Below are 25,775 nucleotides of genomic sequence, written 5' to 3'. Positions count from 1 at the left end.
AATACAGCATGCAATGAATATAAACTATAAAAGAGTGCACTTCTAATTTAGCAAGTTCATCAATTTACAGTTACTCCTACAAGGAAATTAGGTTTGATGCTCTGATCAGTGTTATTGCTGTACATTATCCTGCTGTAGCTCTCGATTTAACTTTTTGGACTATGGAAGTATGTATATTTCTTTAAGCCATTTGTGCCACTTACTTAAATGCTAAGATTTAAAATAATTGCAAGCCAGTCTACCTCATTACTTATATGTTTCTCTACATGCCTGATTTTATACTTTCTCATAGCAAAAGGGAAGTACAAGTAGCAATTGTTTCTGCTGTAAACAGATCTTTGAGGTTTAATATTATTCCAGTTCCAGGCCTATGTTCCTCCAGAATTTTTGATGGCAGATGTCAAAATCCCAGGTCTCTGTAAGTGTACCTCTTGCAACAAAACCAGCACAAAGACTATGCAGAGATTAAAACAGGAGTAAGGAGTCCTTCATATGAGAGCCCAGAAGAGAATCTCCCCCCAACCCAGAGTTCAAGCACGGGTTTTCTTTGGATGGTGTTCCTTTGCAGTCCCAGTACCACCTCCAGCTGTAACCTCGGCTGTCAGACACAGGGGTGCTTGTGGTGCAAATCAATCCCTTATTCCAAGACTGTTTCAGAACAGAGGCTTCTGAAAGCAAAGCTTTCCTCTTATAATGCTTTGCCTATCACCACTTAACAGGTGACAGGGACATTGCCTCAAATACCTCTTTGCCATCCAACACTTCATCTGTTACATCTCTTATTATTACTTTTATTCAGAAGTATGTGGATTTTTCAGGTGTATGTAACCGAGGGGAGATGTAGAAGAATCCAATTTATGTTGGAAGTTGATACTTCTTAGGAAGGAAAGCCAATGAAAGGATATGTATTATCAAAAGTTATATATACACAGACAACAGGTTTTGGGTTTGTTAGCATAAATTTCCACTTTATATTAAGACTAGAATCTTTTCTAGTATTTCTTCAGAGGAAAAGTAGTATCTTGTCAGGTTTATAGTGCTTTAAAATAAACACAAGGAAAGAAACAAGTTCACAATATAAAATCTTCAGTAGTAACTCCAGTTTTGTTGGTATATTTTTCTGTACCAAATCCTCTATAGGGTATACAAAAACAGCAGAATAAGTGAGAGCCTTTAAGTACCAGTTCAGGAAGAAAACAGTCTTGTCTGGAGTACATTTCATCTGCTTTATCATCATAATTTAACAGTCTGAGTTAAGAACCAAAAAGCCAGAGTAATACAGAATCAAATACTTGGGACATTGAAACAATATTTTTTTTCCTTAGGTAATATTCATTAATAAACACTTATAAAAACACATTTCTCATAATTAACATGATTTTTAATATATGGAGTGGTGCCATAAGTAGTCTAAAACAGAGGTTGTTCATTGAGCACTTTTCCCTGGGCTTTTTATGCCACTGAAAAAGATCTGCAGAGGGGTATAAAAGTCATGAGCAGCAAATATCCCCATGGATAAACCTTAAAGCAGTCGTTTTTCTTACAACACTGTTACACCATAGTCAAGAGCTTGCTCTTCAGGAACACAATTTACTACCAGAGGAAGTGTCTCAGGAATCCAGTGTCACCATGTTTGTGGATCAGTTCCTGATTGTCTGCAAGAGATGCCCAAGGAGGCTGGAATGGTTTCAGGAAGACAGCTGATGGCAATGTCACCCATTCCTCCAGTTAGTGTGCTTTACTTCTGGTCACTTGCAGAAACAAGTCATTATTTCTCTGTTGCCAAATCAGTACTGCTGCACATTCAGATTTTTTTGCTTTACATTTAATTTTTGTTACATATACCAAGGTTTTCAGTTCAAGGACATACAAGGTCTTAATTTAGAGAATAATAATTTGTGTTTTTATAAGTTACATCGTGGCTAAACACTTAAGCCATATCTACACTACAAACTTTGGCCAACCAGCAGAGAGAAACAGGTGTGATCCTCATCACTACCACACTGCAAATGCTGTTTTACTGGGGAAAATAAACCCCCAAATCCCTCCTTTCTGCAGAAACACGCTCACAGTTTTGCTGGTATGAGTTACAGCCACGCCAGAACCCAGGAATACTCTGCCAGGGTTAGATGCAAGCACAGGTACCCTGGCAGTGCTCCTGGGGCTCCTGTAGCTTCAATCCAACTTCTGTTTCCTTCCCCCCCCCCCTTCCTTTCAACTGTTGTGGTTGCACAGCTCCTTTAGTTTTATCTTCCAAGCAGCATACCACATTTTCAAACAAGGAAGTATTCAAAATGGTCATTTAAAAAAGTTTATTACATCAGTGAATCAGCAAATAGTATTTATTTCCAACAAAGCCACATTCTCTTTTTTTTTTTTCTTCTTTCATCTAGATTTAGCTTTACTTAATAGTAGTAAAAATGGGACTATAAAATGTAGAATGGAGATGAAATGAAAAAGTTGAGATGTGATCTGAGGACTATTCAAACACAATGTACTTCCAGCTCTTCTACCCAAAATGCAGCCAATTTGTGCAGATTTATGCCTTACATTTTCATATCAGTGTATTTGCTATAGAATGCAAATATTTTATACCCAAATAAAAACTTCCTACAGGATAGCAATATCTTTAATTGCATAATGTGGATTCTGTTAACAGACAAGGTGACATTAACTGGATTTATGGAAATGGAATCAAATGCACTAGATAGGATGAGTAATGGAAATACTCAGACTCTCTATCTACTGATATTCCAACCCACCAGATGACTATTCAGTTTAATAATAAATACTCAGTCCAGCCTCATAATAATGAGGTTTTAGAATCCCCCATTAAGTTTGTTCAAAAGCGGAAAAATTCTGCTGGAGCATCATGTAGCCTTCAGATGCATTTCAATGCCTTAAAAAAAAAAAGATTTAAAAGATCTAACAATTTAGGAATCTAGCTATTATCTAATAATGGTCTTTGCAAATTTCAAATCCATGAGCTTGCTTCAAGAAAGCAGTCAGATATCTGGAAATCTTAAATCAGTCCAGAATATGAACAAGACAGTAATTTTCCTTGGCTTTTAATTTCTTCATTAGTTTAAGATCCAAGGAACCGTGAGTTTTGTTCACTTGGTAGGAAAAAAAAAAAAAAGTTGCTTTTAAACCCTGCTTTACCAAAAAAAATAAAAGCCCAGAGATTTGCAGACATAATAAAATTTATTTAAATTCCATGCATTACGGTAGCTACAAGTGTAGTCATATGAAACGGAAGGACAATAACTTCTTCTGTCCATACAATGTAGCTGTAAGTGAAATGAATGGGAGTTCCACAGTTACAAAGAAACAAACAAAACAAAAAAAAGACCAAAAAAAACCAGGGAAAAAAAAAAAAAAGAAAAAAAAAACAAAAAAGGTAAATCTGTTTCAATTTTGAGTTGTCTGTGAATTCAGATACAGTCACTAGACTGTAAACTTTTGGGGGAGAAGATGGGCTCACCACAATTGTACAACTGAAAACGTTTAGTTCAGGACAGTCTGAAGAAGCTCTGAAGATACCTTTTAATAATTACTACTGATACTCTGGGAAATGAAAAAAATCCCTTAGCCTTCATCCTAATTGTTAAAATCAGGACAGCAATTGCAGACAGTCCACTTCCAAAGTGCAGCTAAATAGGGTTTTATTATGCAGCTCCTTCAAGTTGTACTGAGTAAGCTTTACTTTGAACCAGTTTTGCTTTAATTCCTCAAGAAAAACTTCACTGGTCCTCATCAGCTTACATTGCTTTTGATATGCAAAAATTTACAGACTGTGCTTGATTCTGACCCTCCCATATTTCGGTATGTGCAAATTCTCAGGGATTTAAATAGTCTGTCTCCCTCTCAGTTCAGACTGATCTTTAAAACAGCAAGGATTATCCAGCCCTCTAAATTAAAGACAGGGTGAACTGAGTAATTTATATAACTGGCACTTTTTAATTGGCCCAGTTCTCCCACAAAATGCAGCTCTTATAAATACTAATAGGCACTATTGCCACAGATTCTCTTATTTTTGCAACTTTCACTGATTTACTGGTTGTTAGCATTTTCTGCAGTTAAGAATTTAACAATGCTGAATTTTATAAAGACACAATACGTACTTCTAGCCTTCAAAATTGACTTACTGTGTCTAGTAATGATGTTAAGTCAACCTAAATTTGCTGAAGTTATTAACAAATGTAAAGCTAATGAAGGTGCCACATTTGCATGAATGTTTTTTTAATTTTCAGAATGCATTCGACAAAGGGAAGGGGCAAACCTAATTGCTTTAATACAAACTTGGTCGAGTGCCCAATTGCCTCATTTAAAACTGTGTGTGTGGGGAGGCTGAGGAGTTTAGAAAAGTCCAAGTAACCAAATATCTGGGTTACTGGAGAGTTAAAAAGCTAAATGCAACTGCGTTACATCCGGATAAAAAACATTATTCAAAAGCAATTCGAATACCGAAAAAGATTTCAAATTGAATAGTTTATTAACATGGTAGTCATCTTTGTAACATGTGCACACACACTCGCACACTCTGAATGATCTGCCTGGAAAAAAGAGGTCTTAATATATATGCTGGGGGAAATTAAACATTAAAAATCCTTTAGATTTTCATAATTATAGGCAATTATGTCCACATCACTTACAAAGCTATTGCCGAATCTTTCCAAGGAAGCAGAATTTGGGAGAAAAAAAAAATTTCTTTTTTGGGAAAATTCAACAGTGGCATAGCAGAGCTCTCAATATGAGAAAGCTGACATAATGTGGACCTTTGCTGTGAAATTTGTCTTTGCAAAATATGGGGAGAAGTTTATCAATGGGCAGAAAATAAGAAGGCGGTGTGAAGTAGGCTTTTGCTGAGTCGATTTTCCTCACAGTTTTGTGCGGGGTCATTGAGAAAAATGCTTAGTCCTTCTCTGGAACCAGTTTCAGAACTTTTCCAATTGCAATGGTCTTACCTAAACCAAGGAGACAAACAAGCAGAGTTACATTTCTTGTGAAAAGGATGTAGAAGTCTCCAAGAACGTGAAAGCTTTCCCCAAAATACAGGCTCTTAAGAGTATTAGAAATCATAGAGAAGAAATTGTTTTATTGTAGCATGAAAGCATCTGTGTATTTTAAAAGCTCGAGAAAATCTTCAAAATAGTAAACCTGCTATTGTCACAGTCAAGAACATGATGTGGATTGTGGAAAGTCTGCTCTGCACTCATCTAAGGAGAAGGCAAGACAGAATCACTACCAGATCTCTAAAGATAATTTATTTTAAATGCATCCCACAAATCTGTGAGTTTTATCAGGGTGTGCATGAGTTAAAGACCAACACACACACAACCCCTCTGATATTTTCTAACTTTCAACAGTGAAACTGTGGTATTCATATTGTAGGTGGACATTGCAGGACACATTAAGAAAGCATTGCCGGTAATCTTTCCAATCCAATCTTTTGTTTCACAGTGCACATTTCTGTACATTATTCATCTAAAAGAAAGCTTCCTGTTACCAGCAAGAACTCTGCACAATGACAACAATTTGCTTAGATTTACTTTTCCATTGTTACCCAGAGAGTGACTTCCACTAGATACCAGCATTTTAATACCTCATTGCCATGCATGATGCCCTATTTGAAGCAGCTGTATTTTTGCAGCAGTCAGGAGCTGCAGAGGAAAGAGCCTTACCCTCATCCCTTAAGGTAAAGCGACCCATCTGAGGGAAATCTTTGAATGTCTCAAGGCAGATCGTTCCTGCTGTCCTTAAACGGGCAATGCAAACTTGATCTTGTTTCACAAAACGGGGCCGTGTCTTACTTTTTTCTCCTGTTTTTTTGTCTACCAAGCAGATTAAGGCCTGCACAAGAAGAAAATTCATAGCTGTGATTGCTAAGCTAAGGGTTATTTTTCTTTACAAACACTTACTCACAAATATATATGCAAAAAACCTTCCAAGATTTACTGCGTAAGAGTCAGTTATGACTTGCCACACTTTTCAGAAAGCTTATGCTGACAGTTACAGCCATTTTTGTTTGTGTAAGGAGACTGACCAAGAATTCCACTCAAAACTGAGCTTTGTTGCATTAGTTGCTCTACAGATGTATGTCCTGACAGAACAACTCATCCCAACAACTGGACTTGTCTACAGTCACATCACAACTTCAAATGACACTTACTGTTATCTCAACTTCTTCAATACAGGTGTGGATGTGCAGCACAGCATTATAACCTGGGCAGATAATGGATTTGTGCTCAATTATCACTATCTGCAAAACAATTCAAAATAAGTGCATTTTTCCTAATTTCAATTATAAAAGAACAGAGAATAATCAAATGCAGAACTATATTAGAAGGTCTAGTTGAAAAATACACACACAAAGTTTTGTCAAAGAACCAAAATTTTTAAGTTACTAACTTGTTTATAATATGAAAGTACAAAATTGAAGAACTGGCCTGATGAGATCTTGCTTTCACCATTATAAGCATCCAAAACTTCACTGAAAACTTAAATTCAAAATAAATGACATGATGTTGGTGTTAAGTATATATGTTATTGCTCATTTAGAGATATGTTAGTGAATAAGAAATCTGAACTGAAACTTCAAACTTCTAAAGTTTAGAATTGGTGAAACACAAAAAATACTGTCATGTTTTTTACCCCTTAAACAGCAATTAAATGCTGGTTATTGTACCTGGGCATCAAACGTGCGTCCAGAATGACAAAGGTTGTTGAGATCACAGAGAATAAATCCTGGAAGGATCTCTTCCTCTTCAATTCCCTTCAGTCTGATTTTTAGATTTTCACCTGGGGCTACTGAATCGGTTTCTACATCATCAGAAAGGATTCCAAGAACTTCCACATTGTGCTTAAAGAAAGCAAAAATGTAGTTTTGTACTGTGAATATTTTAGTCTGGTACAAAATCATTTTAATATAACAGAATTTCAGTAAGTTCCACTACAGTTTAAATTCACTACATTCAATTTTGCAAGCTTCAGAACATTTAAAATATGATTTCAAGTCTGATGACTTGTAGTCCAGCAACTGAGTTTCGAAGGCAAGACAACCCAAGTTCTGAATGCTTAGGGAGGGACCATACACACACCCTGCCCCCAGAAACTTCATCCATGTAAAACCTCAGAGCTTGGCTGTATCCAACAGAGCAACACAACATTTTCTAAGTAATGAGGATCTTTAAGAATCAAGCTCTTTTTTTAGGGTAGTAAATATCTAAACCTTCCCATACCTTGTTTGGCATCATCACAAGCTGTTGTCCTTTGCAAATAGAGCCCGACTCCAGCTTCCCAAGGACCACAGTGCCCATATCCTTCACAAAAAGAAATCATTGCATAAAAATTGGATATATTTTCCTAAAGAGTCTGCTCTATTTATGATTTAACTCTAAGTTTGATTACTTAGCCCTGTAAAGTTATCTAGCACTGGTATACTTAATATTTTGGAAACTGTTCTCATGAAAGATTATAGATTTTAAGAGTTTCATATAATACCAAAATTATTTACTTCCCCTTCCCACCTCTATTTTACAGTTGGAAATGTAACATTAGCAAAGAAAAAAAGATACCCTCTAAAAGTAAGTTAAAAGTCTATTTACTGCTCTCTGATAACAGCCCGTTTATATTTTCCATCCTATTATTTTAATTTGTACCTTGTATTTATCCACAATTGGCAGCCTGATTGGTCCATCAACTGAACGGTTGAAGTTTGGCAAGTTATCCAGGTATGGAATAAATGGTAATCCACTAAAAGAGCAGAAAGCATTTGTTTCAATTTTGTGAGCACCCTTCCATTTAAAACATTACTCAGAATGGATAAATGCAGTCCAACAAAAGGAATGGTTTTCACTCTCTCATCATTAAGAACAGTGACTTCTAAGACAGTTAAATCTATTTTAAAATCCCATCAGTAGTGTCCACTTTACCCCAGCTAACATATATAATAATATATTACCCAGGAAGTGCATGTTTTTAAGTTACATTACAAGCATATTTTACACAAATTAACTATACCTTTAAGAATCACAGTAGATGTGTACTATATTTTGGAACTACAAAGCTAGGTCCAAATGTGATTTCCATTAATCCATTAATACTTTTTTAAGTACAATGAACAATACTGAAAAACATGATATCCACTGAGAGACATGGCTTGGCACTAATTATAACAGAGCTCCAAGCAAACTTTTCACATCACACAATTACTCATTCCAGCAACATGTCAACTGCAGCATCACTGGCAAACTCAAGTGCTTGTATGGCACTAAACTCACATAGCCACAGAAATACTGCTAATGTTTTACTGATAATACTCTGCAGGCAAATGCTTTTTGCTGGCACATTGTGTGGCTGTGTTCCTGTTGCCCTGATTTATTTCCTCAAGCACTTTAGAACACAACTACAACACACCACTCTATACTACCTCCCACTTCACTGTAGCATTTACTTCGATTGAAATACAGCAAATATTCAGGTGGCTCAATTTAAGATACATACATATACCAAGGACAGAATTCTGACTGTTCTTTAAGGTTTGCTCCAGTCAGTCCTGAGCAGGGCATGAAATGAATATCCTTTTTGGGATTGAAGCCAACTTTCTTCAAAAATGGCACCAGTTTCTCTTTACATTCCTCATATCTATTAAAATGACAAGCAGATCAAGATAAGTTTCACTTATTCCAGCATAAAATAATACTGTACTTTAAAAAACCAACAAACCCCCTGGACATATCATTTTCATCAGTTAAGTCACTACATGAGCAGCAAGCAAACCTAATAAAGCTTAGTGGCCTATTTGCATCTTCTCTCCAGCCTTCCAGCACAACTTGGTATTGTCTGTTCCCCCTCACTCCTCTGCTCCATAAAGCACCGCCAGTTTTCTCCATCTGCTTCAATGATGGGGCTGGATAAGCAGCACCACATGGTGGAACTGCTTTGAGCAGGATATCCAGGCCAACACAGCAGGACAGACCAAGCAGCTGAGGTGGTGCTGCAGCCTTTCCCTGTAGTGCTGCCTCGGTCTCCTCCATAAGTTCTGAAGGTTTTGTGTTGGTTATTTCTGGTACACTTCTTCCTCGTGGTTTTGGCTGAATTCAATGTCAGAAGGTTGGGGCAGGACGAAGAGAGCACAAGTGGCCATGCCTGAGTCTCTCAGTAAAGCAGGCTCATGCTCTAAGGTTGCACAGGCCCTCATTGCTTTCCTCAAAAACCTTCACAAGTCTTGGCAGCACACACAGCAAATTCTGACAACTCTGCCAAACTCCACTACTGAAAACCGAGTCAATTCCTCTTTTTAAATTCAGTATAAAGTTTCCAAGTCAACAATTGAACTATGTTAGAATGCATGGATTTGTTAGATAGGTCTGCAAGGATCTATGCAGATGAAAATGAATGTTTTAAAGTAATGCAGAAGTTCAAGCTTAGTTGAGAGGCATCATCCTAGGCACTATACTGCTGGTTTTCTGCCATTTTTATAACCTCTGTCTTTAGTCCACCAGTTTACCATTGTTTCAGCAAAAATGGGATAAAAAATTACTTTACCTAGGAATTCTTTTCAGTGCCTTTCAATGAAGAATAACTTTTTTAATATTAAACTCACCTTTCGTTACTCCAGTTTACAGTTGGATCATCCATTTTATTAATAAGAACTATTAAATGTTTTACACCTGCTGTTTTTGCTAACATGGCATGTTCTCTTGTTTGTCCACCTTTCTCAAATCCAGTTTCAAACTCTCCTTTTCTTGCAGAAATAACCTAATTAAAAACATGTATTTTAATAAAAGTTCTACAATTCTCTCAACAGGACAATCAACAATGGATAATACTGCCTTATTCAAAGATAACTTTGAGTAAGTCAAAACTAGTAAAAGCTTTCAAAATGCACTGGTATATCCTTAATGTTACCCATTACTTTCTGCACTGACATAAAGAAATCACATGACACCTGTGGACAATTTTAAGAATCTTTTAAGTTACTCCAAAACTCACTCAACTTGGTAAACTTAACATTTAAAGATTCTGCTGTAACTAACCAAAAGATTAAGCAACCAAACAAAAAAAATAAAAATAAAAAGTTTAATTCCACAGTATACCCAAAATAAAAGTATTCTGATGTGTCCTTACCAGCACAGCAAGATCAGCTTGAGAAGCCCCACCAATCATATTTGGAACAAAGCTCTTATGTCCAGGAGCATCTAAAATAGTGAAGTGTTTCTTCTCCGTTTCAAAATAGGCACGACCCACTTCTACTGTTTTACCTTTGTCTCGTTCTTCTTGGTTTGTGTCTAAGGCCCACGAAAGGTACCTAAAAAAATCCCAACCCAAACACTCTTATTTTTGTATTAATTTTTATTAATTTATATATGATTTGTTATCATAAAATGTCTTTTTTTTCTGCTCAATTATTCTAACCATGTCAGCATTACCAAACTTAAGCATTTCCAAGACCAACAGTGACTTTCATTGACTGTTTTATTCCCTCTGTCTTTGATACTTTGATCATATCAACTGCAGTTCCCTCCTAATTCTTTTATCCCATTGGCCACTGACAAGTTAGATTTCAGTTAGAATGGTCAGTTCCCAATAGGGGGACAATGGTTGCTTGGTAAAAAGAACATAAGACACCCTTTCTATTCCTCTTTCTCACACATAATAATGTTAGTTCAGGTCAATGCCCATCCCTTGAGTGCTCCATCACTGCTCTATCCCTAAGGAAGTCTTTAGCTGCTCCTTTTCCAGAGCCCTTTGAACCCCACAGCCAAAAATAGAAAGCTTTCAAAAGGGAAATCAATTTTCCAGGAGTTGTTTGAAGGAGAAATCTGATTGCTACATGTGCTGTATACGCAGACACTGCCCCCCAAAACCCAACCAACCAAAACATGACAACAAAACCCAAACCAGAGGCCAACAAAAAACCCACCCATGCCAAGAGCCCTAGGAAGGCAGCCCTACAGAGACAGAGCTCAAATCAGTTCCCCATTTTGTTGCAGTGAAAAAAAGAGTAAAGTGTGCTGTTATCTTCAGCGAGTTCATACCATGTTTCTCTGTTTTTTTCTTTAGCTTCTCTTTCATATTTTTCAAGTGTTCTTTTGTCAACCATTCCCGTCAAATACCTAGGAAGAGGAGGAGGGGGAAAAATGCAATTTTACATTAAGCAGAAACATATTTCCAAGTAGTTAAATCCTTATACAATCCTTACAGATTATTTTGAAAAAATGGAATAGCCTGATGCTATCAGCAGTGGAATTTTTTTTGCACAAAGAGCCACGCCATTATCTGATATGTAAAAGAACACCAGCACCACTTTAGCAGAAGTATGAGGAATGTCTTTTAAGCCTAGTTGTAAAATGTTCCACAGAGGCAAGTTTTCAAAAGGAATTACATCTGTTAATTTTGATATATTGAATTAGTCTCAGAAACAGACTTAAGTAAAAATTGTTATAGAAGAATTTTTCACATCCCCATCCCATTTCTGAACTGTAAAGTAACTTTGGTTTCATTCTTTTTACATAGAAAAGGAAACTGGTTTTTCAAGAGAGAGCTTTCAGTGATAAAAAGAAGCAAGTACTGTAGTTTTATTATATTAAAACATTAATTTTTTTTCTTGGCTATTTCTACCTGATCTTTTAATAACAGTAATGTTCTTAATTTATAAGGACAATTAAACATAACAGTAAATACTGGGTTAATGACAGAGTTGATACAAGCACACAATTTTTCCCCCTTACATCAAAGGGATATTGTGCAAAACTGAAAGACCACAGAAAGCTTTAGGAACACAACACATCAGTAGGAGTGTTAAGAACAGGCATTTCCTTGTACAGGGAGAAAACTCAGACACATCAGATAATAAAATGCCTATTTGCTCTAGTATGAACCACAAGGTTAAATGCAGCATGACAATTCCAACATTCCAGTTTGGTCGAAACAAAACAAGATGAAAATGCCAAGACAAAGACCTCCCACTTTTGCTGAGAATATTATTGTAAAATCATAGAAATACTGAGTGTCAGCAAATAGCATTTATTTCTTCATGTACTGATTTCCATGTTTAAAAACTGTAAAATCTAGCTGCATGTATTTACTTTTATCTCACATTGCAGATATTGACACATTTTGAAATCAAATTATGTCTGACAGTATTTGCACCGGGGAATAAAGATATTACATTTTTTTTAGTCTTCTCAAAAAGGACAAAATTTAACAAAAGGTATAAAGCAGTTTCAAATAGCATTTTAAAATCATGAAGAAAAATAGCCACGTTCTAAGAAAGTGATTCATGTTTAAAAATTAATAATGTATGATTTTGCACAGCTGTTTCCATTAAATGAAAATCCTATAGCAATAAAAGTGATCTGCTGGAATTAAGAAATACCAAAGACAATAAGTAACTAAACTGACTGGGATAGTAACATTATACAAGTATTCATCTATGCTGATTAAAGCCACAAAGAAAATATCACTCATATAAATTGATGTTTTTTAATTCACAAGAAAGAAAACGAAATCTAAAAATTTAAGTTTCCTTACATTATTTGTCCTCCAATAGTTGACTTGCCAGCGTCTAAAAAAAAAAAAAAAAAAAAAAAAAGTCATGCACAATTTAAAAGAAAATCCTAGAAAAAGAAAACCATTATGAACAAAGTAATCTGATTTAATTCCAAATGATTTATTTTTTAAATCATAGTCTTAAGTTTTTTGAGGCCCCCTGCACCTTTCCTTGTTCCCATAATAATTTGTTGACAATTCGATTACACTGAATTTTGAAAATTCTGTTTTCATACATGCAAATTGGGCATTATCCATAACAAAAACTCCTCAACAAGGAGTGCTCCAGCTAAAGCAGAGGTTAAGAGTGTGGGAAACTCATGCAAAACCCCTTTCCCTACTTCCTTTATCCCTCGTCTCCAACTTGGGTGGGCTGCTCTTCAACACTGGGATGTACCTCTGCCCACTGCCCCCTTACCCAAGGACTTAAGAGACTGTACAAATAAAGAGACAGAATTTATTGCGGATTTAATAATTCTTCTGTACTTTTGACACCACCTAAGTTTTTCTGAAGCTTGTTGAAACTATTAAATGAAGATATTTTGCGATAAATGCTCCTTTTAACTATGAATTACATTAATCTATTGTTTGTAACTCTGCAATTTTCAGTATTTAGAATAATAGTGTTTGAATCTAACAGTATGAACCCTTAACCTTTTAATTTAAGTAGAAAAGAAGCACTGCTTTCTGATTTTGTTTTTTAGATCATAAACACATAATCACTTCAGCACTCAATAGGAGCAGGTACTTGAGAAATCATGGACACAGGCACTGCTGTGCACCAGAGAACACACTCTGCTCTTGGCACTCTACCCCTGAAAGACCTTCTTTACTTTTTTTCATTTTTCCAGAGCAGCTTCATTAGAATGAATGCTCCCATTGCCCTCAAGACATGATGAACCCACACATCCCTCCAAAGAACAGCATTAATTTCTAATCCTCTGAGTTCTGGATAACACACACCACAAAGATCCAATTACTCCACACTCACTTCCAACTCACCTACGTGTCCAATGAATACTACGTTTACGTGCTCTTTTTTAGGAGCACCTGGAGGTGCTACAACAGATTTGGGTTTTGGTATTTCCTCCTCCTCTTCCATCATTTCCTGAGCGCTTTCTTCCGAAGGCCCCGCGTCCCCCGTGGGGCCACTGCCAAGCTCTGCTTCACTTGTTTCTTCTTTGTGGTCCCACGACTCTTCTGGGGACATTTCTGTCTCTCCATTTTCCACTGAAAAAAAAAATCAACCAGCCAAATATATTCAAATTGATAAAGAAATTAAAAGCAATTACTATGGGGGAAAGCCCCTACCCCAGAGATGCAACCAAAAGGTTTCAACTGCCCATCTGTTAATGTCTTCCTAAATCAAAGGGGACAACTGCTGCTTGTTCTGGAATTATTAGTACTGGGAGCTTTCAAACCAGCTTGTGTGCTGACAGAAGACATCTATGATTCACAGGGATTAAGAAACTTCTGAGTTAACCAGGCAACAATTTTACAAAGAAAAAGCAAATCTGAAGCTCCACTCAGCCCATCACACTGGTCTGAATCCACAGACTCACACTATCGGGTGTTTAGAAAGCCAAGGACAGGGACTGTGGTTTAAGTTTGCTCATAAGCCATATTAAAACAATGAGAAAGATACAATTTCCACGTTCTGATTGCTCATACTGCTGATCACTTTGAAGTTTTTTGTTAATCACCATTCCATACATATGAATGGGTCTATTTTGTAATATGAAATTATTTTTTTAATACAGCACTAATACTTTTACAGTGTCCAAGTAATCTGATCACACCTGTCAGCACATGCAAGTGCTTGATTATCTCTTTCCTCATCCAAGTATAAAGACAGAACACAAAACAGTAAGGACCAAAAATGTAAAGGCTCTTCTATTTTGTTTGCAGTGATTCAGCAAAAGGACTATATAGTACATTATAGTACTACCACAGTGAAAAGGAACAATTGTCATCTTACCAACAGATTCTGAAATTTCCATGTTAACAGCAGCATTTGGACCTGGAGGGGAAAAAAAAGGGAAAAAAAGGCATCATTAAAGACACACAATTTACCATGATAGTATCAAGAAGAGAGAAAGATGGAATGACTAAAATTAAAAAAAGGATAGTTTGGATGTTTTGGCATTTGCCAAAATTATTCAATATACAGATTCAATTTCAAAAATTCTGCTTCATGCAAGTTTTATGATCTTCCATAAACCACTTTATGCACCTTGTTCAACTGCCTATAAAACTGTAAATAACTGCAGATATCCACATTGCCTTACAACAGTAGTATGAGGATAAAGATAATGAAGATTGGAAAAGGTTCATAGAGATTTTAAAGAGGAGATTCTTTGCAATAATTTTTAAAAAATGTTTAATGGAGGTCCATCAGAACACAAAACCAACTACCTTCACAAGGGGCTGTCTGCTCCTCTGGAGAAGTCTCTACAGGTGCACCTGGAGAGAAAAAAGTTTAACTTTTAAAATACAGTGATGAAACTAATTTCCAAACTTTGGCACAAAAGACCATCTCCCAACTTTATTGCATGAAGTGTATTGAAAGAACAAATACCTCCCTCCCTGCCAAGCACTACTAAACAGCCTCAGAGCACAAATACTGCTGAAGAACACTGCCTATAACTTGTGAAAATAATACACCAGCTCTAAAACCAGGCCATTTATAGCCCAACATGGAAAGATACACTTTAAGCAAGCAATTTTTCTACATGTAATATTTTACCTGCCCACCTTTTTGGGCATGCTGGCTATTTCAAGTTTTAGTGTCTAACTGGAGTTTAAAAATGTCAAAACAGTTTCATTGTATCCAAAGAAACAATATGCTTGTGGTGTCAAAAGTGTTTGGAAAGGCTCTGCCAGCTCCAGCTCACAGGCACATCTACACTGCTACTGCCTCACTTCCACAGAAACACTGAGGAGAAAATTGAACCAAGCTCTGAGGAATAAATTCTTATGATCCTCTGGAGTTATTGGGGTCAAGAAATGATAAACTCGTTCAGATGCTTTCTAAGTTCACCAGTCCTCTTAAACACCATAATATGGTCACATTGCTTGGTGGGCAATCTCACCACTCACGTGCTTATCAAAGCCACAAATATGGTTTTTCAGATAAATCACTCAACCATACTAAAATGCACTCATGCACTAAACTATATGCTGAGGTATAACTAATTATTAAACCTACCAGGAGTGATACGTTCCTATTAGCAATTACACCACTTCATGTTTTAGGACATTATTCCACATGATCAAGAGGCCTTCTATAATCATCCCTAAAACCTTAACCTATTTAGATTTCTCTTCGTATAAATTCAACTTCATAATTCTTTGAAACAAGTTCATTATCTTTTTTTCAGCCACATACCAAATTCATACCCTCTGTTCAGCTGTACTCCAGCTCTCCTTCAATTCAATTATAAACAGAGATCTTAGAGCATCACTTGCTCTATATGCATGATGGGCCCTAAAGATGAAACAAATCCCCTCAGAAGAACAAAACCACACAGAGAAGGACTTCGTTCTAAGCCTCTTTGCTTTCGCACTGTTTGCGTATTTGCTGCAGACTCCTCTAAACTGGAGCAGCGCTGGGAGAGCTGGCAGAGGGCCAGAGGACGAAGCAGGCAGGGGGAATGTGGGTCACAGCACAACATCCAGTGGCCAGCAGCAAACTGTGGAGGGGCACAGAGGAGCTCAGGAGGGAACTGGTCCCTACACTCCTGTGCTGGATCAAATATGAGCTACATGCTCAAAAACATAGGAGCAAAATCTCAAGAGAATTGTTTAATATAGTAAGAAAGAGCATAAGAATAGAATACCTTGAGATCCCCTGTAAGAAATGATCTATTACTCCCATTTGGGAGCTGGAAAAGACTCAACTCAGCCCATTTATGAGTGTGGTAAGCGGGTGGCACAGAACTCAGGTATGAACCTAAAGCCTCCATTTTGTACCTCATCAGAAGATTGTTGGATGTTTCACACATACTGTGGTTGGGATGCACAAATATTTGCATTACAAGATCACTTCAACAAGCTTTTGATTTCGCTCCAGAAGTTTGTCCATAATGAAAAACATATCAAATGACAGTATTTATGCACTTGTTTTGAATCAGAAGCTCTACAAGCAGTTGAAGACTTAGTTAATTTCTTAGAAATATATTGTCAATCAACAGCATTCATAATAAACTCAGTTTTTACTGTCTGGTCTGTAATACAGCAGGTGTGCAGACAGGAAAAAAAGTTTCTTCACAACTAACAAGAGAAGAGGCAGAAAAAAAGGTCCCTCTGTTAAATTTCGTACAAGTCTAGCCCACAAGAGAGTCAATAAGACAGCCTGTGCACGGATGCTAAAGAGTGTTAGTGCCACACAACCAGAGAGATACTCAGTTATAACCACACTCGTTTATCAAACACAAGTGGCAGACGTGCTTTGTAAAAGGACACTGAATGATATCAAACCTACACTGTTTTTTCAAAGCAGAAAGAAACACAAACCACTCTCTAAAAAAAGTTTATTGTTAAGAAACCAAGCAAAAAATAAATAATCTTAACTTCAAAACTAACATGCTCTAAGTGATAAAAATAAACACCTTCCTCAGTAATTGTTTACAATTTTAGCTCATGTCAGGTTATTTCAGGCACTGGTACTTTTCAGACAAATATATGAAAGTCTGACTTTAAAGGGTCAGATTTATGAACAGATTGCCTGAAGTGTGCCTTCAGACAATCCCCTGGAAAGAAGGATGCAGTCCTACTGCTTCTTGGACCACTGGGCTGCTGCATTTGTTGTGTCACCTCTTCTCAGTGACAGCTCCAGTGCACGTGTGGCTATTGAAGCTCCACAAAGGGGCTGCTCTGCCCAGAACTGAACAAGCAAAGAATCCACCAGCTTTGGGTGGATCAGCACTGAGACCACCTATCACTGGGTGGAACTGTGAGGCCATGACAGAGAGAACACAAAGGCCAACTCAATAATTCAAGGAAAACCCCTTAACCTTCAAGTTTCAGCTCTGAAACACTTTGGGAATCTTTGGATCACATAAAAAGGGGATGACAATTCTGAATCCAGGTGAGATAGGCTTACTAGCCAGGGCTCAATACTGAAACAGGACATGAGAAGAAGTCCAAACTCCACACTGTGCCTGTGGCAAAATGTTTGGACAAATCCAGTGAACTGAAATAACCTTGCTTGTTTTGCTCATGAGATAAAGAGAAGAAAATACCCTTGTATTGTAAGAAAATACCTTTAAAGGTGAAGGAAACTGAGAAAGGTTCTAAGTAGTCCCTCTAACTTACCCTGATCCCTCCAAACCACTGAAGTAGACATGCAAAGTTTTCCATTTTGTGTTTTCTGCAAGGCAGTAACTAACATCATTTATGCTTAACATAGTTTTATCTTAAAAACATCACATACAGCAAATTAACCACAAACCAGAAAAAAATCTGTAACACACTTCAAGTTCAGCTTGAAAAGTTTAGATTCTCACCTGTGAAAATCATTCAGATAGAAATCTTGTCATATGAGAGGGATTCAAAATATACTTTGTAGGAAATCTTAAAGTCAGCAAATGTCTGAAGTGATGCCTCAAGTTACTGGATTACACATTATAGGCACATCAGATTTTACACAGTATCCTCCACACTCCATCTCTCCTCAAGCCCTAAGTCAAGAACTGCCATTGCAACCTTATTCACAGTATTACATGGAGTGAGTGGTTTATCTTTAGTCCTGCTGAACATCAGAGCCTCAGGATATTTTCTGGAATATCTCTGTTGTCAATGCCAAAGGCAAAAATGGATACACATGCTGCATTTACCTACTGGTACTACCAATGACACTATATAATTCAGTCTTGTCTGAATAAGGTAATTGTTTTGTATTTTAAGTATAATTTTAAGTATAAAATTCACTGGAGGAGTGTGCACACTCCCAATAAAGAGTCCAAATTTTAAAATATGGTGATTGATCTCTTTAAAATAGAGATCATGTCCTGAAGATATACTGCAAGAACCCACTCTCCCTACTTCATTCACACAGCCTTCTACTTCAGCTGCTGAGTTTGCTGCATATCACACCAAGTTTTGTACCTACATGCATTTCTGCTGTACAATAACCAGAGCTGCACAGGTAGAACAAATTAGAAATTATCACCCAACCTCTGAAAGTACTGTTTTAAGATAAGAGTAAAATGCAGGAACTTTGCAGCATTAACAGATTAGAATGCTTGTACATAAACAATAGAAAATCGCTTTTTAATTACATTTATATTAGAATGTAATAAGTTTTTCATATATCAGATATATACAGCTGGTAAACTAAGAATCAATAGAACTGCAATCAAAATACAGTATTAAAGTCAAATTCAAGTGCTAAGCAGTAATGACAACTTCCACCTTTCCCCAAAGTGCAGTGTTTACCAGATGCACAGGAAAAGCTGCTCAAGGTCTGCACACCAGGCAGCACTGCTGAGTGGTTACCTGGTAACTCCTCAGCAGCAGGTACCTGAGCCACAATGCAAATGCCTTCACAGAAGTGAGGCATGAATTTGTTGCAGTGCAGGGCACTGCCAGCTCCCAGCCTGCTCTGCTGCTGCAGTGATAAGAACCTGGACAGGACTGGAACCTCACAACTGGGGTGGACTGGGGGCTCAATGACACTGTTGGTGCCACAGAGCTTGGAGATTAAAACAAAAAGGTGAAAAAGAAAAAAGGCAAATTCAGTTTGGAAGAAGCATGTCATCTACAAAAGGTCCGTACAGTGAATTTGTTATGGCCCCTCTAATAGAGGCATCAAATTCCTTCACAGGAATTCCTGGAAGGGTGAAGAAACACATGACAACCACCTTAGGATTCCCATCACCTTTTTGTATGTGTGATTTGGATACCTGAGTTCAGCACATATTTACACAATAGTCACACAGTCTCAACAGTTCTCATGAATTACATAACAGGTGCTTGCACACCCCCCTTTTTTTTTGTTAAATGAAAGCATAAATGGAATTACAGCAGAGTAAAAAAATTAAAGTCTGAGTCAAACATACCCAGCATGAGAAGCAGAATAAAACAACCCCAAGAGATTCTTAGTTAACAAAAATGCACAGAAAATTACTTTAAGCACAAATAAATGCTACAGCTGAGCAAAATATTTTATATTCATTATTTCAAAATATACAGAAAGAAAAGGTTTTCAAGAGTTCACTGTAAGGCAGCTGTTTAAAACTTAAACCCTAAATTATTTTCTTCTCATCTCTGTCCTGATGCCCCAGCTCCACCAGTGGACACAGAGATGTATGCCCAGTTTTTAAAATACACCAATGTAAGAGCAGCTTTAACAGTTTAACATGACTGTAAAATTCACCAAAAAAATTAGCACTTGCTTCATTTTCATAGGATTACGTTAGGAACCACCTTCTTCCTTCCCCAGTGAGGACACACCTTAATTTTATCTTATCTAAACCCGACATGCTCCTTAACAACTAAGTCTAAGAAAGCTAATGGGGATTTTCAGAGAATATAATGAAAACCCCTTTTGCTTAAAGGCCAAGTATTTGTGCTCAGTTGATAACTTGATTTTTGAGACAGATAATCAAGAAATCAAACACAGTATTTGAACAGTTCAGAACTCCACTCTCTAACAAAGATCTCTCATAACCCAATATTTTTAGTATAACCCATCATTTTAGTATGTCCTAAACTTCCTTTTGTAGTGAATTCCAGACACTGCCATTTTCCTACAGACCTCTTCAAAACACAGTCATAAATTTCATGGATTAAATTATGATTGCTTTATTCCTCCATAATAAAAAAAAAAACCCCACCCCCCCCATCTTTCTACCTTAGTTCATACAATCAGCTGCTTTTCTTGCTTGCGTGTCTCTCATCATAAAACAGGACAAAAAAACCCCAAATTCCTAAAGTGGAATTGTAAAACCAGACTATAAATAGAAGCTAAGAACTATCCCAATTTATTTTTGTGTTCATTTTGATAGAGCAGTCAAGTTTTAAGAGATAACATCATGCTTTCAAGCACATTAACTGAGTAGCTGGAGCCAGGGTGCCAAACACGTGGTCAGCAGCCTCCCATCCACAGCCTGTTCCCAGTGGCCTGTCTTTTATTGGAGTCATGCAAGGCCACAAGTGCAATGAATTATTCTAACAGGAGCAACACAATCCTGGCTGCCTTCCTGGGGACACTTCAGATGTAGACAAAGGACATCTGTGCAATACATTGGCACCCTGACTGCATCCCACAGGTGTATTATATCTGATCACCTGGCAAGTCAGTGCCAAGACATCCAGCCTTTCTCTGTTCTAAAAGTGGCTGTGCAGCTCATCTGTCAGGACAGGCTGATACAGAAGAACTTCTCTAGACAGTCAAGTGACAACTGCAATCAAGACTTTCAGATAAGAACAATTTCTCCCATATACTGGCATTCACAATACAACACTGATTTGCTGCCATGTAAGCAGTGCAAGCTCCCAGCTCTGAAGTATTAACAGCAGCACTACCAACGCCCCACTGGTGAGGAAATCAGCACATGGCTGTTCAAAGGCTGACATGAGCAAACCCTGTCACCCTTTAACACAACAGCTTCTCAAACAGCAGTTTCAGACAAGACTTTCTCAGCAAGTTCATGTGCAAAGTGAAATCTCTCAAGGACTGAATCGTTGAAGATTCTGAAAACACAGATACTGAAATTCCTCCCCAGTGTCTGACTGGCAGCATAGGGGGAATATATGGATGTCCCAGCTAGCTACAAGGTCAGAAAAAATGAGGGCAGGGAAAACCAGAAAGATAAATGCTATATCCATTTATTTACAGCATTTGAAGGCTGAAGGTGTCCAGCTGCTGGATTGTAACTAAAAGTGGCTACTGCAGGTGAGTGAGGATATTTAGGGAGTGAAGCAAACTGAAGGGCACTGGATCTTTAGCCAGATGTTTGCTTGGCTCAGGACTGTAGGTGCAAGTTGTTTTAACTGTAGTCATTAATAAAGATGTTCAGGATGTGACTTGAAGAGGTCAAGAGAGCTACTAAATGAAGCAGTAGCACTAATAGCACTAAAAGGATAAATGCTGGCTTTCCTTACACTGGCTGTTATGAGTCACATACTTCTTGTTCTTGTTACTTTTGTACTAATGACAGCTTTTTTTCTTACTACAACCACTGCATACTTCAAATCATTGAAGAATTCAGATTGGAAGGGATCCCAGGAAGTTATCTAGTTTAATCTCCTGCTCCAAGCAAAATTAACACTTTGAGTGAATACTTAAAAAATAATTCTAACAAGAAAAACTAACCTAAAATATAGTAAAGACCATACAAGGAAACTGTGATCAATTTTACCAAGAATTCTGTGAATATTCAAGAACTGCAACAAAAATTGAACCACAAGAATGCAGATTTACACTGCATTTTCAGAAATGTTTTGCTTCTTGCATACCCAAGATCAGAAAAAAAAAAGTTAGATTACAGAAGTCTTATTAATCAAGGGGTTGGTGTTCACTGTACCCTCTGAACCATGCCTTGATACAGACATGAATAAAAAAGCCACCCAAATATAATGACATCTTACATAAAACTACAAAATTAGTAAAACACAGCACAAAAATAAGTCAGAGATGCTAAAGAAGAGTGAAGTTGCAAGGGCCAGTTGTGACTAAGAATGTTTAGAAGCCTTAACACAACCACACCTGGCCTTAATTGAGTTGCAGGTCCAGCAGCTGCTACCTACAGAAAGTTCCCCTGTCCATGACATCCTTCCAGTCCCACGTCCAGTGACTGTGTCACAGCCACACCTCGTGCAGACAGAAAACAGAGAAGTCTCCATTTCACATTTCCACAGAATCCAACAGAGAGAGATTTGACACAAATGAGTTTGACTTGGACACAATTGATAAAAGCAAGTCCTCACAGCTACAACATTTGGAACATTTTGAACCTGCTTAGGTTCAAAAATGTAAATAACGTGCTTTTTGCATATAATCAAATGGTAATTTAATTCCATACTAATTCCCAAACTACCTGCAAGCAAAAATTATATTGATGGTAAACATCAGCCAGCTCTTCTCCCTAATATACAATTTCCAATCAAAAGAAAGCATGCATAAACCAGAAGTTTTAAGGTAAAGTACTCAGAATGCAGGTCTCAGGAGTTTCCCAATTTTAGAAAGCTAACATCTTGTTCCCTAAATGGTTTCCAAGAATGTTATTTCTGTGCTCTAAACATAAGGGACAGGAATTTTATTCAAATTACTAGAAACATGAAGTTAGTGTGCATAAAAGGAAAAAACACCATTACACAGTACAGCCACACAAAGGAAGCAGTGCTGTGGAATTTTTTTATATGCCATGGCACTACCACACATTTATCCTGACCCACAATGCCCTTTGAGTTACTGAGGAATTATGACTTGAATGAAACCTCACCAAGAGAAAGTTCCAAGAAGAAAAGCATTATTAGAACTTAACTTTAAGCCACTGAAGTTAAACTGACACCCAGTTTTTTAGATTTTTTCCTAACAATCAAGATTAATTTAGATTCTTCCCAGTACAGACCATGTACTGAAGAGTGAGTGTCACAGAACACCTGTGGGGAAAAAAAGCAAACTGGGTTGCTGAAAAGTAACCTATTCAGCACCATTGTCTAATCACATGTTGTTCTGACTTATTTCCAGAGCAAGCTCCACCTCGTTCTTCCAGCCAGGAAAGTAGTTGTCACCTTATACAAACATCTGCAAGGAGAAAACTGTCAATTACTTTCTGTATCCAAGTACATCAGACACAAAAAAGTACATAACAAGTACAGTCTTCCAGTTAAGAAAGAAAGTTAGTTTTTTATAACTGCAGATTTTTGTCTGCCTAAATTTAGGAATATCGAAGTTACTTTTAGAGAAACTCAAAATCCTAAACCTTAAGGAAGGTATAACATCAAGGTGAATTCAAACCAGGTAGATCATGGCACTATGTAGGAAATGTACTCAGCAACTAAGATGCAAAGAAAAGCCTTCCTGATCACTCCAGATGGCCAGGCAGCTTTTAGTAAAGTCATCTCTAGCTTCTGGAAAGACAAAGCTCATCACAGGCCTCAGAAGTAGCAGGAGTGGAACAAAGGACACTGTGAAGAAATAAATCTAATGAGCAGGTGAGGAAATGCAGTTTAAATCCTACAAAAAAACCCAACTATAGGAAGCCTCAGAAGGGACCTTACAAAAGTAGCCAGGAGACAAAACCCCACAAAGTTATACTAAAAACATTCAAAACACCAAGAAAGTTTTCAATCACAGTACTGATTACATAGTAAAAAAAAATACTTGGATTCAGGTTGCAATATCTGGAAAACACTGGGATGGATTTTGAAGATTAGACAAAGGTGCATCATGTGTCCATCATAACCTCAAGGTACCCAGTCTGCCCTTACACCTGTGAACTTAAACATGTATATTTATTCTAAATGGAATCCAAGGGTCTGCCTGTGGCTTCTTGGAAGTATATTTTAATGCACTTATATTTTGCCTGCACAGTACATGAGCTACAAGTTGTGATAAAAATCAGGAGTGCTGAGCAGCACTATCAAATACATAATCTAACATTTGCTCTACCATCAGAAACAGGTTATAATATTCTGCTATGAAAATTTTAAACCTTCATATATGAAAGTTATAGTTTTCAGTTGTTAACACCTGATAACTTTAGATACTAAGGAGAGCAAGACTAATTAATGTATTAAAGCAGAACACAATAAATAATAAGCCACAACCAACAGGAAATAGTGCAAATATAATGTAACAAGTAGTCTCTTTAGTGAAATTAAATTACTGGATAAATATCTAGAACACTACCTTGATTCATATTATACCAACAGGAATAATTGAAAAAAATTAGAGAAAAAAATAGGAAGGCTTTAAACTCCTTAGCTGCAGGAGTGACATTAAAATGCTACCACAAAGTTAACCAGCATGTCTGATATTTGGAAGGACCTTCAGTTTAGAGCTGGAAATGAAAAAGTAGCTCTCCTTTCATTTCCCACATGCAAAGTAAATCTAGGATAAACATTGGTTGCGTACACAAAGATCCTTTGAAATTAAAAGCAGGGTAAATTTCAAGTTATTCCATTCACTGAAGCCAGCTGGACATAACTCCCTTCCCTGCTAATCCTTTATCAGCATTAGGTTGGAAAAAAATAACTACTTGATATAATCCTCAAAAAGACATTTAAGACACATCCGAGCCACTGGTGGCCGAGGCAGTGCTGTTCTCCCCAGCAACACCAAATTTATGACCACCAAAACCTCCGACAACTCCTGTGGTGCTTTGGGAAGGTTTCCTCTCGTCATGGGTGACCCTTTGCGAGCAAAGGTACCAGAAAAACGCACAGGGGACCCGCACGCAGCCAGAGCACCCCAATTAGCACCCCCATTCCTGGGCACGACCCCGCGCCCGGCCCGGCCCCGCAGAGCCCCCGCCACCTGCAGACCCCGCCGGGCCCCCCCGGGCTCGGGGGCTCCCTCACCCGCTGCCCCCAGCGCTGCTCCCCGGCTCCTCACGGCCCGGCCCAGCCCCTCAGCGTGGAGCCCCCCGGCCGTGCCCCTCCCGCTGCCGAGACCCTCCTGCGGTGGGGCCCCGCTGCCGCCCCCCGGTGCCCCCGGTCCCCCCCGGCCCGGCCCGGCGCGGCCCTTCCCCAGCCCCGCGGGCCCGGCGCGCTCCCAACATGGCCCCGGCCCCGCGGGTACCGTGTGGCGGTGGCGGCGGCGGGAGGCCGGGCGGGGGCGAGGGCGGCGGCAGGCCGGGCGCGGGGCCGCCCCGCAGGAAGGACGGCACGAACTCGGCGGCGTGGACGTTGGGCACGAAGGGCTTGGCGTTGACGTTCAGCTGCCGGCTGAAGGCCGCCCCGAGCAGCTCCTGCTGCGCCTCGGCCTCCGCGGCCGGCGGGGCGCAGCCCGGGCCGGCGCCGCTGCCCGTCTCGATGTCCGCCTGGTCCCAGCAGTCGGGGGCCGAGTCACTGCTGCTGCCGCTGCCGCTGCCGTTCGCCTCCATTTTGTGGCGGCCCCACAAGGCTCCGCGCCCCGAAGCGTCTCCCGGGTGAGGGGGGAGCCGGCGGCGGCACCGACTCAGCACTCGCTCCGCCGATTCCGCGTGTGCTCCGCCGCCCCGACGCGAGCGCAGCGTGGCCGCCCGCGGCTGCCGTACCCGCTCCCGGCA

The 25,775-nt window shown here is 38.6% G+C and overlaps 1 protein-coding gene across 1 annotated transcript; it reads right to left on the bottom strand.

Annotated features, from left to right (window-relative positions):
• Window positions 1-3,185: 3,185 nt before the first annotated feature.
• Window positions 3,186-25,734, bottom strand: GSPT1 (G1 to S phase transition 1). Its single transcript, XM_032703720.1, has 15 exons — window positions 25,307-25,734; window positions 14,971-15,018; window positions 14,534-14,575; window positions 13,558-13,785; window positions 12,538-12,571; window positions 11,043-11,120; window positions 10,132-10,312; window positions 9,608-9,762; window positions 8,506-8,646; window positions 7,662-7,755; window positions 7,242-7,322; window positions 6,689-6,862; window positions 6,173-6,262; window positions 5,685-5,853; window positions 3,186-4,967 (listed from the first exon to the last, which is right to left on the bottom strand). Exons 1-15 carry the CDS (start codon window positions 25,608-25,610, stop codon window positions 4,915-4,917), a joined length of 1,872 nt encoding a protein of 623 aa, XP_032559611.1. The 5' UTR covers window positions 25,611-25,734; the 3' UTR covers window positions 3,186-4,914.
• Between the last annotated feature and the right edge of the window lie 41 nt (window positions 25,735-25,775).

This window comes from Chiroxiphia lanceolata, chromosome 16, assembly GCF_009829145.1.
Source record: "Chiroxiphia lanceolata isolate bChiLan1 chromosome 16, bChiLan1.pri, whole genome shotgun sequence".
NCBI classification, from domain to species: Eukaryota; Metazoa; Chordata; class Aves; order Passeriformes; family Pipridae; genus Chiroxiphia; species Chiroxiphia lanceolata.
The sequence above is the reverse complement of the archived record's forward strand: the minus strand, read 5'-3'. Positions and strand labels throughout refer to the sequence as shown.

Coding starts and splice junctions, on each gene's coding strand:
- GSPT1 (XM_032703720.1), bottom strand. CDS start 25,610: ATGGAGGCGAACGGCAGCGGCAGCGGCAGCAGCAGTGACTCGGCCCCC. Junction 8,647..9,607: donor GTAAACTGGAGTAACGAAAG/GTGAGTTTAATA, acceptor TCATTTTAATAG/ATATGAGGAATGTAAAGAGA. Junction 5,854..6,172: donor TTGAAGAAGTTGAGATAACA/GTAAGTGTCATT, acceptor CTTCTTGTGCAG/GCCTTAATCTGCTTGGTAGA.